Source organism: Hyperolius riggenbachi, chromosome 10 (assembly GCF_040937935.1).
Source record: "Hyperolius riggenbachi isolate aHypRig1 chromosome 10, aHypRig1.pri, whole genome shotgun sequence".
In the NCBI taxonomy this organism is placed as follows: Eukaryota; Metazoa; Chordata; class Amphibia; order Anura; family Hyperoliidae; genus Hyperolius; species Hyperolius riggenbachi.
The window spans coordinates 224,911,301-224,926,201 of record NC_090655.1 but is presented as its reverse complement, the minus strand read 5'-3'; the positions used below and the strand labels follow the sequence as shown (position 1 = coordinate 224,926,201).

Here is a 14,901-nt window from a genome sequence, read left to right as displayed (position 1 = left end):
GAAATCACTGATTCACAGCCACTACTGCTACAACAAGATGAAGGCGCTAAGCAAGTTACACCACCTCATATGTGTGAGTTAGGCGACACTATGGACTTAATGTGTGAGCAGGAGGATGATGAAGTACCTGCTGTTGGTGCAGTTTTGGAGGTGTCTGAGGCAAGCGAAGCTGGGCAGGATGATTATGATGATTATGATGATACAGATCCCACATGGGTTACTAATAGACAAGATGACCAAGGGGACAGTTCAGAGAGGGAGTCAGAGAGGAGTAGGAGGAGACGAGTCCCTGAAAGAAGCAGGGGGAGCACGTCATCAGAAACAGCTGGTGGCAGTGTCCGGTGCCATGTATCACCACCTATGTACAGCCAGCCAACATGCCCTTCAACATCAGCTGCTGAAGCCACCATAGTGCCATCATCCCAGGGGGGCTCAGCGGTTTGGACATTTTTTATGTGTCTGCCTCAGATATAAGCAATGCCATCTGTACTCTCTACCTCCAAAAATTGAGCAGTGGAAAGGCCAACACCCACGTAGGGACAAGTGCCTTACGAAGGCACATGGAGAAAAGGCACAAACTGCAATGGGAAGAGCACCTGAGCAAAAGCAGCACACAAAAGAAAAGCCACCCTCCTTCTCCTCTTCCTCCTTCAGGTGCATTATCTTCAGCCTCTTTATCCCTTGTACCTTTACAATCACAGCCACCTCTCACCTTGAGCAGTTCCTGCTCCTCTGCCCACAGCAGCCAGGTGTCTGTGAAGGAAATCTTTGAGTGGAAGAAGCCATTGTCTGATAGTCACCCCCTTGCCCGGCGTCTGACAGCTGGCTTGGCAGAACTGTTAGCTCGCCAGCTGTTACCATACCAGCTGGTGGACTCTGAGGCCTTCAGAAAATTTGTGGCCATTGGGACACCACAGTGGAAGATGCCAGGCTGGAATTGTTTTTATAAAAAGGCGATACCCAAACTGTACCATGAAGTTGAGAGGCAAGTGGTGTCATCTCTGGCACACAACGTTGGGTCAAGAGTCCATCTGACCACAGATGCCTGGTCTGCCAAGCACGGTCAGGGCAGGTACATTACGTACACAGCCCATTGGGTCAACCTGGTGACCGATGGCAACAGGGAGTACGTGGCTGTGCAGCGGACCAACTTGTGACACTTCCATGGCTTGCAGGCAGGCCTCCTGCCACCTCCTCTCCGCCTGCTACATCCTCTTCGCTGTCATCATCCTCCTCCTCCTCCTTGGCTGGTGCCGAGATCTCCTCCCCAGCTACACAGCCCCATCTCCCCAGGGCCTATGCTGCATGCCATGTACGACGGTGTCATGCCATCTTAGACATGTCTTGCCTCAAAGCGGAGAGTCACACTGGAGCAGCTCTCCTGGCTGCTCTTAACAAACAGGTGGATCACTGGCTGACCCCGCACCAGCTGGAGATCAGCAACGTGGTGTGTGACAATGGCAGCAATCTCCTTTCCGCTTTGAATTTGGGAAAGCTGACACATGTACCCTGCATGGCACATGTGCTGAATCTAGTCGTTCAAAGATTTGTGTCAAAGTACCCAGGCTTAGAGGACGTCCTGAAGCAGGCCAGGAAGTTGTGTGTGCATTTTAGGTGGTCTTACACGGCCATGGCATGCTCTGCGGACATTCAGCGGAGAAACAACTTGCTGGTGAGACGCTTGATATGTAATAGCCCGACTCGCTGGAATTCGACCTTGGTCATGTTCTCTCGCCTGCTAGAACAGGAGAAAGCCATCACCCAGTACTTGTACAATTACAGTAAAAGGACACAATCTGGGGAGATGGGGATGTTCTGGCTCAACAACTGGAATCTGATGCGAAATCCATGCAGGCTCATGCAGTCGTTTGAGGAGGTGACCAACCTGGTGAGTCGCAGTGAAGGTACCATCAGCGACTTGATCCCATACGCTTACTTCCTGGAGCGTGCCGTGCGTAGAGTGGTGGATCAAGCTGTGGAGGAGTGTGAAGAGGAACAGGTATTGGGCAGAAGCGTTGTGGGATCAATTCATATCAGACCCAGGTGTTTCCTCAACACCTGCGGCAGCACAAAGGGGGAGGAGGAGGAAGAGTCGTGTGGGGAAGAGGAGTCAGACTCGGATGATGAGGAAGGTGTTTCTTTGGAGGAGGAGGAGGAGGCGGCGACAGAACTGCAGCATGGGGCTTGTGCTGCTCAACGTTCCCATGGTATTGTTTGTGGCTGGGGGGAGGAGGAGGATTTACCTGACATCACTGAGGAAGAGCAAGAGGAGATGGATAGTACGTCTGGATCCAACTTTGTGCAGATGGCATCTTTCATGCTGTCCAGCCTGTTGAGGGACCCCAGTATAAAAAAACTCAAGGTGAATGACCTGTACTGGGTGGCCACGCTACTAGACCCTTGGTATAGGCACAAAGTGTTGGACATGTTACCAACTCACCTGAAGGCAGAAAGGATGCAGTACATGCAGAACAAGCTGGCAAGTATGCTTTACAGTGAGTTTAAGGGTGATATCACAGCACAATGGAATAAAGGTACCACTGCCAGTAATCCTTCTCCCATGTCCACACAGGCAAGGACCAAGCTCCAGCGATCTCATGGTGATGTCGGACATGTGGACATTCTTTAGTCCAACGCCTTGCCTTAGCCCTTCCGGATCCACCCTCCACCAACGCCTCGACCGGCAGATAGCCGACTACCTGGCCTTAAGTGTGGATGTAGACACTGTGAGCAGCGATGAACCCTTGGACTACTGGGTGCGCAGGCTTAACCTATGCCCAGAGCTGTCCCAATTTTCCATCCAACTTCTGTCTTGCCCTGCCTCAAGCGTCCTGTCAGAAAGGACCTTCAGCGCAGCTGGAGTCATTGTCTCTGAGAAGAGAAGTCGCCTAAGTCACAAAAGTGTTCAGTACCTCACCTTTATCAAAATGAATGAGGCATGGATCCCGGAGGGCTACTGCCCACCCCAAGACTAAGTCAGTCCCCACACACAGCTACTCTGCCTGCACGCCGTGTGACTGCCTGCCCCAAGACTAAGTCGCTCCCCACACAGCATCTCTGTCTGCAGGCCGCTTGACTGCCTTCTCCGCCACCACCAACAGGGTCCAGGACTCCAGGCGGATTCCTGAATTTTTAAGACCGCTATAATAATTTTTCTGGTGCCTGTACATGCCTGCCTAATTTTTCTGCCTGCACTGCAGCTGCAAGCCTGCAACAACAAAACAAAAGGCATGTACATGTGCCAATTCCCCTTAGTGATCATTACCTTGCCGCGGTAAAGGGGCTTGCGTATCACAATGAAGCAATGACCGCTGGCTATATGGTTGTGGGGGGGGGCGGGGGGGGGGCGGCACCCATGGTAATAATAATAAGGTTGTTGCTTCATTGTGGGCAGACCAAATTTGATCAGCTGGACAGTCACTGTTCTGTCTTTCAGCTACCTCAGCCCCGCCACCATATGGGCTTTAAAACCGCCATCGCCTGCACTCTCACCATGATGTGTGTAAGAACTTCACGTTTCACACCTGTATTCCTCCACCAGCAACTCATTAGTAAGAGCTGCAAACACAACTCTCATCACAGCAACATCAACAGGCGTCTTCATAGTTAGGAGTTCATTTAGTAAACAGATATACAGATGCAGTTTGTTACATCTTAGCCAAGCAGATTCTTCTTTAAGTCCATTTGCGTTACAAGCTCTTGGTCCCATTCCTGGTGAAGGTGACCAGTTGTTATCTTCTGTCTATACTACGTTACATCTAGCTACCACATCTAACTAGGCCCTGAGGCCTATCTAATATATACAGCATATATTACATCAGATTACATAAATAAAGGAAAGTAATTAGGGTTCCAGTCAGTAGATAGAGAGCATGAAAGTAAAAGTGCTCTCCGTTGGCCCATCATGAACCTTAATACTGACCAGGAAAGAGTTAACTGTGTCATCATCTGAACCATCTATAATTGGTTCAGATTCCTTGTGATGCCATGATACACACCTACTCAATTAATATTCTATGAGCCCCCTTGTCCCAGTTGCAGGAATGTTATGTTTTGTAAATATGGCCTATGTTGATTTTTCCCGTAGTCCATTTGTCTGGGGCAGTGTAGGCCTGTGGCCTTCCTTCAGGAACATGTTCAGGACATATTCCTGGTAACTGCTAGTGTTGGGCGAACACCTGGATGTTCGGGTTCGGGAAAGTTCGCCGAACATGGCCGCAATGTTCGGCATGTTCGGGCCGAACCCCGAACTCCCCGAACATCCCACTTTTGGGGGCCCTATGGGGTCTCAGGCATAAGGGGGGAGCATGCCCCGATCACGGGGGGGTCGGAAATTCCCCCCACCCCCTCCGCTAGCGCTCCCCCCTCTGCCCGCTTCCCCATACAAAAGTTTCAGGAAGTACCGGTCCGGTGGTAGTGGGTGGCTGGCAGTGGGCGGCACTGTGAAGTGAGTGACTGAGGAGGAGGAGTCCGGAGAGTGACGCGCTGAAACGCCCGCTGCCCGGCCTCCCTCAATGCGTCACTCTCCGGACTCCTCCTCCTCAGTCACTCACTTCACAGTGCCGCCCACTGCCAGCCACCCACTACCACCGGACCGGTACTTCCTGAAACTTTTGTATGGGGAAGCGGGCAGAGGGGGGAGCGCTAGCGGAGGGGGTGGGGGGAATTTCCGACCCCCCCGCGATCGGGGCATGCTCCCCCCTTATGCCTGCGACCCCATAGGGGGCAGTATTCGGCCGAACAGGGCCCTGTTCGGCCGAACAGGGGCCCTGTTCGGCCCTGTTCGGCGGCCATTTAGTAGTTCGGGGCGAACCCGAACTTAAAAGGCCGAACACCATCAGGTGTTCGGCCGAACACGAACATCACCCGAACAGGGTGATGTTCTGCAGAACCCGAACAGTGGCGAACACTGTTCGCCCAACACTAGTAACTGCCTGCAGCCTCGATTCTGCGAGAACCGCTTTTTAAAGGTATACTCCACGAACAAGCCTTTTACCTAAAACTCAGTCCAAATAACTGAGGCCTACTTAAATTATAACAATCCCCCCTAAAATGGCTTGATTCGCAGATCCCTGCTTCTGAACCCAACCGTACCTGGTTTCTTTTCTTTATGTTTCACTTTTCGAAGCTCGTGCTCACACACCTTCTCTGCTCTAGGTGGTTATCGCTGGGAAAGAGGGCAAGACCTCTTGGTCTTCCTGTAACCAAGCTCTCTGGGAACGCCCTACTTCTAAGTCCCTCTATACCACATTCTCAGCATTTGCGTCACTTGCGTATCACTCACAAACTTGCATGATCACAGAAAAGTGAAACTTGCTTGTCTGTTAAGCATCGGAGCAGTGCCAGGTGTCTTCTAAAAAAACGCCTTTATACAATCAGGTCCATCATAGGCACTGCTAAACTTATACCCGTAACCCCGTATATCGCTTCATTTGGAAATATTGGTTCATGAGATTGTTTATGAGGCACCAATCTCTTGACCAGGTTAATTTGTTTGCGTAATTTTAACACACAACCTCACCTGTATAATGATGCCCAAAGTTGTCATCCCCATCCCGACGACCAGTGGGTGTAGGAAGAAATTTTGAACTGCAGAGGCCCAGTCCGAGTGTCCCTGGAACATCGCCGGAAACCTTTTCCACCAGGTCAGACTGGAACTCACCTGCTCATATTTGTGTTCAATCTCATTAAGATCACCTTGCTCATGGTGAAATCTTACCTCTAACTTAGTGTTCTGTTTGTTTAACCGTTGTAACAAAGTGTGGTCGTCTTGTGTCAAAACCTGTACCCATTTGTCCCATTGCATGTTATCTTTCAGGATGGGAACTTCCCGGGAAGCTTTGAACTTTAGAGTTCTCTTAGACATAGGGCCTGATTCACAAAGCGGTGCTAACAGTTAGCACGCTGGTGAAGAGCCCTTTATCACGCCTAAACTCAGTTTAGGCATGATAAGTTTAGGTGTGATAAGTTTAGGTGTGATAAGTTTAGGCATGATAAGTTTAGGTGTGATAAGTTTAGGCATGATAAGTTTAAGCACCAATTGCGTTAGCACCGCAGTGCACAGCTGACCAAAGTTTTGCGCTAGCAAAGTCTGGTGCACTTCGCATAGAGTTTAATGGCACTGCTTTGCGTGCGGGACTTTGCGCGTGATCTAAACTTATCACGCCTAAACTTATCACACCTAAACTTATCACACCTAGGGCCTGATTCACAAAGCGGTGATAACTCAGTTATCACGCCTAAAAGACTTTAGGCATGATAACCTTTGCACCACACTGGTGAAAAGCCAGTTTAGGCGTGATAAGTTTAGGTGTGATAAGTTTAGGTGTGATAAGTTTAGGCATGCTAAGTTTAGATAAGTGTAGATAGCGTGCAAAGTCCCGCACGCAATGCAGCGCCATTAAACTCTATGCGAAGTGCACCGGACTTTGCTAGCGCAAAACTTTTGATCAGCTGTGCACTGCGGTGCTAACGCAGTTGGTGCTTAAACTTATCATGCCTAAACTTATCACACCTAAACTTATCATGCCTAAACTTATCACACCTAAACTTATCACACCTAAACTTATCATGCCTAAACTGAGTTTAGGCGTGATAAAGGGCTTTTCACCAGCGTGCTAACACTTTGCACCGCTTTGTGAATCAAGCCCCTAAACTTATCACGCCTAAACTGGCTTTTCACCAGCGTGGTGCAATGGTTATCACGCCTAAAGTCTCTAACTGGGTTAGCACCGCTTTGTGAATCGAGCCCATTATGTTAAAAAAACAAACCTTTCCTTCAGCCACCGGAACTATCGGTTTGGCTTCAGGGCGGATCTTTTGAATGGTAGCCTCGCATTCTGTGTTATTGAGCCAGCAGGCTTCTTCACTAAATTTGACATGCCCCGGCAAACCCAGGTACCTCTGTGAGAATTGCCAGCATGATGACAACTCTACTTGTTTCACCTCCCCGTCTAGTACCAAAAAATGTTGACCTCTCAGATCATGGTGTAAGACATGTGTTGAGGAAACAGAGGTGCCCAGGGATACTACTGAGAAACCTACCTGGGTTTCTCCCTCGGTGCTTCCATGCAAAAGATCCTTCTCCATGACAAAATATGTCCCCAACTGTCCTGATTGGACCTCTTCCCCCCTTATGTCCTGAGGCAAAATGCGTACCTGAGGTCGGGAAGACTGTACTCTCTGCAATCTTTTAATTAAGAGTACCTCTTCACTTACCCATCTAGCATGAAGATAAGTGGCTGCATATGGACTGTGTAATATTGACCCCTGTTGTGACCCATGTAGTGAGAATAGGGTTCCCTGTGTTGGCTTTCCTTCCCTCTGGATCGCTCTCCCCACCCTCCTTGTCACCTGGAAATGTGGCTGGATCTCGATTTTTACTTCTTGTTTTGAGAACCAAAACCCCTCGGCTTTCCAGCCTTTACGTGTGTATAGTTGTTTCAGAGACACTCTCTGTTGGTAGTTCCAGAGTGTGATGTTGTCCCCTGCATCTCTCCTGTAGGAGAAGTGACGCTTCCTGCTTGTTCCTCTCCAATCTGGAACCATCTCACTCTGGATAACCAAGACAAGGTAATCCTGAACCACACACTCTGTACACTCTAAATTGATCAATATATACCGTAATTGATCTCGTTGCTTTATGGTTCTCATGAACTCTGTTTGCTCTTTTTGGTAGACTGGAGCTAAACTCCTCTCCCCTACCTAAGTACTATCCTAAGTACTTACCTGTTTAAAATAAGCTCCCGCGGACTTCACCTTTGGAAGCTCTCACCTCATTGCAAACTCTCCCCACATCCCCCCTTCTGTACATACTCGGCCATGGTATGCACAGATTACGGATGCCACACACCTGTTGCTGCTTTGCAGGTGAGCCTGCAATGCTCTTACTCATCGCATTGACTTACCTAGAACTTCATTGAGCACTACCAGCTCTGCTAGAGGTCCTGTTTGCTGTACCCTCTGACCAATGTTTGCCAGGTAACCACATAGGGTTCAGGGCTGCGCATGTCTGCATGCGAATCACTGAATGCCCACTTGGTAGGTGGTCCTATGGCAAACCCCGTACTGAGACACTGTCGCTCTATAAATGGCAATTCTTTGTTTCTTTGTAATTGCCCCATGAACTGCTTTCAGTTCTGTTCTGTGCTAAACTGGATCAGAGCTGGAGAAAAGAAGAGAAAGAAAAAAAAATATATATATTTGACCAATCAGTGGGCGAGGAAAAACACACTAACAGCCCAGCAATTACCTATTTGTCAATCTCTGGTCCTGTCCCTGACACAAAAACCCCCCAGAAGAAAAACGTTCTGCAGTCGCAGTGACTTACACCTGGATTGGTCAACTCCTTTCTTTCTCTCTTTTCCTTTCCCCCTCTCCAACTATGCACTGTCCCCCCTATCTCTATTGGGAACACGTGCTGCACCACACTTTAAGGTGCCTCACTTAAAGGAATAATCCCATAAGTAACCCTGCCCAGATACCCCCCCTGATCCGCTCTTGCAAATCACTCCCTGGGAAATATCTGACTTCTACGTGTCTCCATGCCCCTGGCTGGAAAACACTTCCTATCTTAAATTATAAAAGTGCGCACCAGTCCAGCATGGCTGTCACTACACAAACGGCTGTTTGCAGTCACTAAATACCTTTCACTGCATTTATGTCTGCACATTGTATTATATCTGGCAGTCAGTGCATACCTTTCACTTGAATGGATGGCAGGCTTGCCCTCCATATGAATCTCGAAAGTCCTCCTGTATTGTTATTTTTGGTCACTACCTCGGGACGTGCATGCCATGCCTGCTGCCTTCCTTGGATGTGTGGTGGTAGCCGTTTCTCAGGCTCCAACTCCGGACTACACTCGAACCCTAATTCCCCCTGGCCATTACCCGTGGTCACAATGGCAGACTTACCCTCCATAATAGATTCTCGTTGAAGGTAATGAACAGCAAGTAGAAAATGTAATTAAAAAAAATAGATGTAAGCTTTAACAACGGTAGAGAAAGAACCATCAAAAGTTGATAAGGCAGTCAGACATTACCTGATATCACTGAGTGAGGAAGAGCAATCTCGCCATGGCGCGCAGTAGTCCAACACGGCCGTCACTACACAAACAGCTGTTTGCGGTGCGTTATACAGTGAGTTTGGTCTGTCAGTGTGAAGCAGTACACTAATTACACTACCTGATTGATGTATACACATGCAAGATGTTTTAAAGCACTTTAGGCCTGCAATTTAGCATTCAATGTGACTTCTGCCCACAAAACGCTGCTTTGCGTCAAATCCAGATTTTTCCCCGGGACTTTTGGCATGTATCCCACTTTGCCATGCCCCCCTCCAGGTGTTAGACCCCTTGTGTTAGGAGTCTTCCTGTGATGTGTTCTGTCCATTGCAGGTGGAGCCGCAAATGGACAGTTTTGGTTTGTCAGTCTGCATTCGGTTGTGCATTCGCAGTGAGTCACTTTGTCATTTGCAATTGCTCTGCAGTTCTGGACAGCTCAGAATACTGCCATTATTCCACTAATGGTTTGCTGCAGCTGAGCTGCAGCCAGATAGCCCTGGATTTCCTGCATGCATGTTCTTGCATAGTACTGCATGCATTTGTTATGATGGTATTTAACCTTTTCGGGACCGGCCACCTACCCCCCCTTTAAGGACCAGGCATTTTGCGCGGGAAGGGGGTGCGCGCGTTTGGGGGGGTCAGGCGGCCGGATCCCGTCTGTGGCTGCCTCGAATTGTGTCCCCCCTTGGTGGCCTGGGCCCCCCCTTCTGCCAGCAGCCTTCACTTACCTTCCAGGCTCCAGCGATGAGCCGCACGGGACCCTCTTCTCCGGCCGGCATCTCCGTTCTGTCTGACGATCAGTTCCGGGTCGCGGCTTGATGACGTCATCAAGCCGGGACCCGGCGCTGACGTCAGATTGAGCGGAGATGCCGGCCAGAGCGGAGGGGGGCGCCGATCGTCGCTGGAACGGCAGGGAGGTGAGTGGATCCTCTTCTTTCCCCCCTGCCGCCGCAGCTGTCAAACAGATCACTACGATCCGACGGCGATCGTAGTGATCATGTGATCAGCAGCCATACGCGATGGCTGCTGATCACTCGGGGGAGATGTCGGCTGTCATATGACAGCCTAATCTCCCCCTCCGGGTGCGCACGATCGCGTCGGGAGCGGAAATTGCGGGCCGGCGTAGATTCTACGCCGCATCAGGCTAGAACAGCCACAAGTGCGGCGTAGAATCGAATGCACGCGGTCCCAAAAAGGTTAAGCTAGCAAATGGTATTCAAGTCAGCTCAGGATTGAGTGATTACCATTCAGCTGTGTGGAGATTTACATGCTTGCATCCATTGGCTGATGCCAGCATTAAAGCCTGCTTCTCCTGTTAGACTTGGGCCCGTCATAGTTTCAGCTCTGTCTAGGCTGTTACTGGGTCCCTTGATATTGTAAAATATATTCCTTGTCTTAGTTTAGTTATCCTGTGAAGCTACGTTATATATTTCCCACGGGGACATATATACGTACTCCTTCTAGTATAGAGATTTGTATTGCCTTGCCCTGTTCGCGGTATTGCTCCTGATGCTAGCCAGTGTTCCTTGCTTATGTTATATATCGGTTCATCGCCAATATATACATGTTAGTCAGTCGTTTGTAGTTTAATTGATAGCTGTAAATCATAATACGCTAGGAAATCATATCTATTGTATATTTGTCTATGTATTACATTTGCCTGCCTTTTGATTCTGCTATTCCCTGACTATTCTGTCCTGTCCTTGCGAGGTAGCCATTGTTGTGGTTGCTATTGGTTACCTCACTCTTGTCTTTGTGAATGCTTGCTGTCACTGAGGCAAGTGACTAGATTAGCAAGCATTCATTCTGTCAGTCTCTGTCTTCCTAGTCCTGTCCTTGCAGGTAGCCATTGCTGTGGTTGCTATTGGCTACCTCACTCCAGTCTGTCTTGTATCTGTCTGAATGTTTGCTATCGCAAGAGCAGCATTACATCACACTGTGCTGCCATTGCGTCTTATCAGAAGCCCAGAGCTGCAGTTGCTCTGGGCAGCCAGTGTAGCCTCTTCCATAATTCAGCTCTCAGCCTTGTTGTGCTGGCTGGTCAGAAAGTATGACCCCCCAGCGTTACATTATGACGGGCCCCACACAGTGTTGCATGGAGGAGGCCTCTGACACCGTGTGTTATGGATCTCTGTCTTTTAAAAGATTTGAAAAGCTTGGCCCTGAAACTGCAGACAAATTTATACCAGAATTGGTTAGATTTATGTCAAAACCAAATTTTCAGGCTTCTGCAATTTCTACCTGGGCTGATCAGATCGTTTGCACTCTTTTTAAGGGCAACATTTTTGATCGGGCAGTAGAGATGTTGCAAACCTCTGATTTTTGGTTCGCGAACCCCGTTCGCGAACTTCTGCGGAAGGTTCGGTTCGTGCAAAAGTTTGCGAACCGCAATAGACTTCAATGGGGAGGCGAACTTGGAAAATTAGAAACACTTATGCTGGCCAGAAAAGTGATGGAAAACATGTTTCAAGGGGTCTAACACCTGGACCCCAAGGTGGCGGAGTGGGATACATGCCAAAAAGTCCCTGGGAAAAATCTGGATTTGAAGCAAAGCAGCATTTTAAGGGCAGAAATCACATTGAATGCTAAATTGCAGGCCTAAAGTGCTTTCAAACATCTTGCATGTGTATACATCAATCAGGGAGTGTAATTAGTGTACTGCTTCACACTGACACACCAAACTCACTGTGTAACGGACCGCAAACAGCTGTTTGTGTTGTGACGGCCGTGGTGGACTACTGTGCAGTGCGCACCATGGCGAGATTGCTCTTCCTCACTCAGTGATGTCTGGTTAGGTGATGTCTGTCTGCCTTTTCAACTTTCAATGGTTCTTTCTCTACCATTGTTAAAGCTTACATCTATTTTTTTACATTACATTTTTACTTGCTGTTCAGTACCTGTAACGAGAATCTATTATGGAGGGCAAGTCTACCATTGTGATCAAGGGTAATGGCCGGGGAATCGTTGCTGGTGTGATTCCAGTCCGGAGTTGTAGCCTAACAAACGGCTACCACCACACATCCAGGCAAGGAGGGCAGCAGGCATGCCCGCCCCGAGGTAGTGACCAAAAATAACAATACAGGACTCAGGAGGACTTTTGAGGCCCTAATGTAATGAATCAACTTTAAATCATTTAACGAGAATTAGTTATGGAGGGCAAGTCTGATGGTGCCTTCACTAGTGTTGGGCGAACAGTGTTCGCCACTGTTCGGGTTCTGCAGAACATCACCCTGTTCGGGTGATGTTCGAGTTCGACCAAACACCTGATGGTGTTCGGCCAAACCGTTCGGCCATACAGCCGAACTAAGAGCGCATGGCCGAACGTTCCCCGAACGTTCGGCTAGCGCTGTGATTGGCCGAACGGGTCACGTGGTTCGGACCCGAACGCGCTCTGATTGGCCGAACGGGTCACGTGGTTCGGGTAAATAAATACCTGATCCACGTCATTTCTCCGCCATTTGTCTGTGGGTTTAGCTTTGGGTAGGCAGGCAGGGTAGTTCTCTCTCCAGCCAGGCTAGCCAGGGTCCCCCCAGTCATTGTGTCGCTGCTGGGAACAGTAGTACACCGCTCACCCACACTATATAGCATTGTGTTTACTGCCACTCTGTGTCCACCACTTACCCACCACTGTATAGCATTGTGTTTACTGCCACTCTGTGTCTCTGCTGGGAAAAGTAGTACACCGCTCACCCGCCACTGTATAGCATTGTGCTCTGTGTCGCTGCTGGGAATAGTAGTACACCGCTCACCCACCACTGTATAGCATTGTGCTCTGTGTCACTGCTGGGAACAGTAGTACACCGCTCACCCACCACTGTATAGCATTGTGCTCTGTGTCGCTGCTGGGAATAGTAGTACACCGCTCACCCACCACTGTATAGCATTTCTGTACTGCCACTGTACTGCTGCCAGTCAGCGTGTACTTTAAGGATAAGTGAAATGAAGAAGAAATCCTGTGAAAGAGGGAGGGGCAAGGGAAGAGGTGTTTCCCCTGACGGTTCACGTACAGGCCACAGTGGAGCACCGAAGAAAACCCACTCAATACCGCCCATGTTGTCCAGGAAATCAACCCTCACAAATCCAAAAGAACAGGACCAGATAATTAATTGGATGACCTCTCAAGCGTCCAGCAGTGGGTTAAGCAGCACCAGCACATCACGCACGAGGTCCGAGTCCTCAGCCAGTTACAAGGAGCCAGTGGGCACAAAGCTGACACAACCGGCAGCGACACCACGCACACAACTGCCAAATAACCAGTCCGAAGAATTTCCTCAGGACACAATGGGGTATTCGCAGGAGCTATTCCCAGCCCAACAAACTTCCACCTTTCAAAGGTCAATGGAACAGCCAGAAATGTTGTGCCCGGATTCACAACCATTTACTGTGGGAAATGCACGGCGAGTCCGAGGACTTTGAAACCCAAATCCCAGAGCAAGTTGGGCAGGAGGGGTTTCAATTGCAGGAGGTCGCCCGAGAAGATCTGGAAGACGACGTTGGAGTGAGCTGCGCAGAGGTTGTTCTGGGGAGCTCTACTCCACGGCGGCGACCCACAATCACATATGACGAGTTTGAGGAGATGGAAGAGGAGGGTATGGACAATGTGGACACAGACCCAGATTTTGTATGTGAAGGAGAACATCGCAGCACAGATGAGTCTGTTGAAGAACCCACTGCTGCACGAGTTCGCCTTGTGCCACAAGGTAGGTGGCGCGAAATTTCAGGCACCACAAGCGTGGAAGTTCAAGTGAGACGCAAAAGAGGCGCAAACAGAAATCGCCAGCAAGGCAGGTGCTCCAAAGTCTGGCCTTTCTTTGAAGACTGCAGTGAGGATGGTACCATGGTGATTTGCAAGGTGTGCAAGACCCGCCTGAGCAGGGGGAAAAATATTAACAACCTCTCCACCACCAGCATGACCCGCCACATGGTATCCAAACATCCCACTCTGTGGGCAAATGCGGCAGGACAGGGTACCAGCAACACTGCCTAACCTTGGGGTCACCAGACTCACCACCAGACCCTCCTCAGCAGCAGCAGTAGCCCAGCCATTGCGTGGTTCACAACAACATTCACAAACATCAGACGACGCTGACACTGTCACTTTCCGGAATAGTGCTCTTGAGGTCTCCCAGTCTTCATCAAACACAACAACCAACAGCCCTTCAGTGTGCAGCCCTACGGTTCAGTTGTCTGTCTTGGAGATGCTTGAGCGCATGAGGAAATTGCCAGCAAATGACCCCCGGGCCGTGGCAGTAACAGCCAGCATAGCCAAGCTTCTGGCCTGCGAAATGCTGCCATATCGAGTGGTGGAGACAAACAGCTTCAAGGGCATGATGTCAGTGGCCATCCCACGTTACGTGGTTCTCAGCTGCTACCACTTTGTGCGCTCTGCAGTGCCTGAGTTGCATGAGCACGTGGTCAGCAAAATAACCCGAAGCTTGAAGAATGCCGTTGCCTGCAAGGTTCACCTCACCACTGACACCTGGACGAGTGCGTTCGGCCAGGGTCGATACATCTCCCTTACCGCGCACTGGGTGAACCTTGTGGAGCCTGGCAGCGATTCCTCACCTGCTACGCCGCGGGTGTTGCCCACGCCGCAAACAGCTGCACCACCGTCCCTCCCACTGGATAACAACAGCAGCACCTACCTCTCTGACTCCTTCTCCTCCAACGCATCTCAAAGCTGTACCTCATCTGGAAACGCTAACCCAGCAGCAGTAGCACCGTGGAAGCAGTGCAGCACAGCTGTTGGCATGCGTCAGCAAGCGTTGCTGAAGCTGATCTGCTTTGGGGATAAGTAGCACACAGGGGAGGAAATTTGGAGGGGAATAAAGGAACAGACG

General features: G+C 49.7%; 1 protein-coding gene across 1 annotated transcript in view; it reads left to right on the top strand.

The window, feature by feature from the left end:
• Positions 1-7,562, top strand: part of LOC137536843 (uncharacterized) — a 461,091-nt gene extending 453,529 nt beyond the window's left edge. Inside the window, exon 6 of the mRNA XM_068259031.1 lies at positions 7,505-7,562. Coding sequence (XP_068115132.1) covers positions 7,505-7,562 — 58 coding nt within the window. The remainder of the gene's footprint in view (positions 1-7,504) is intronic.
• Positions 7,563-14,901: the final 7,339 nt, after the last annotated feature.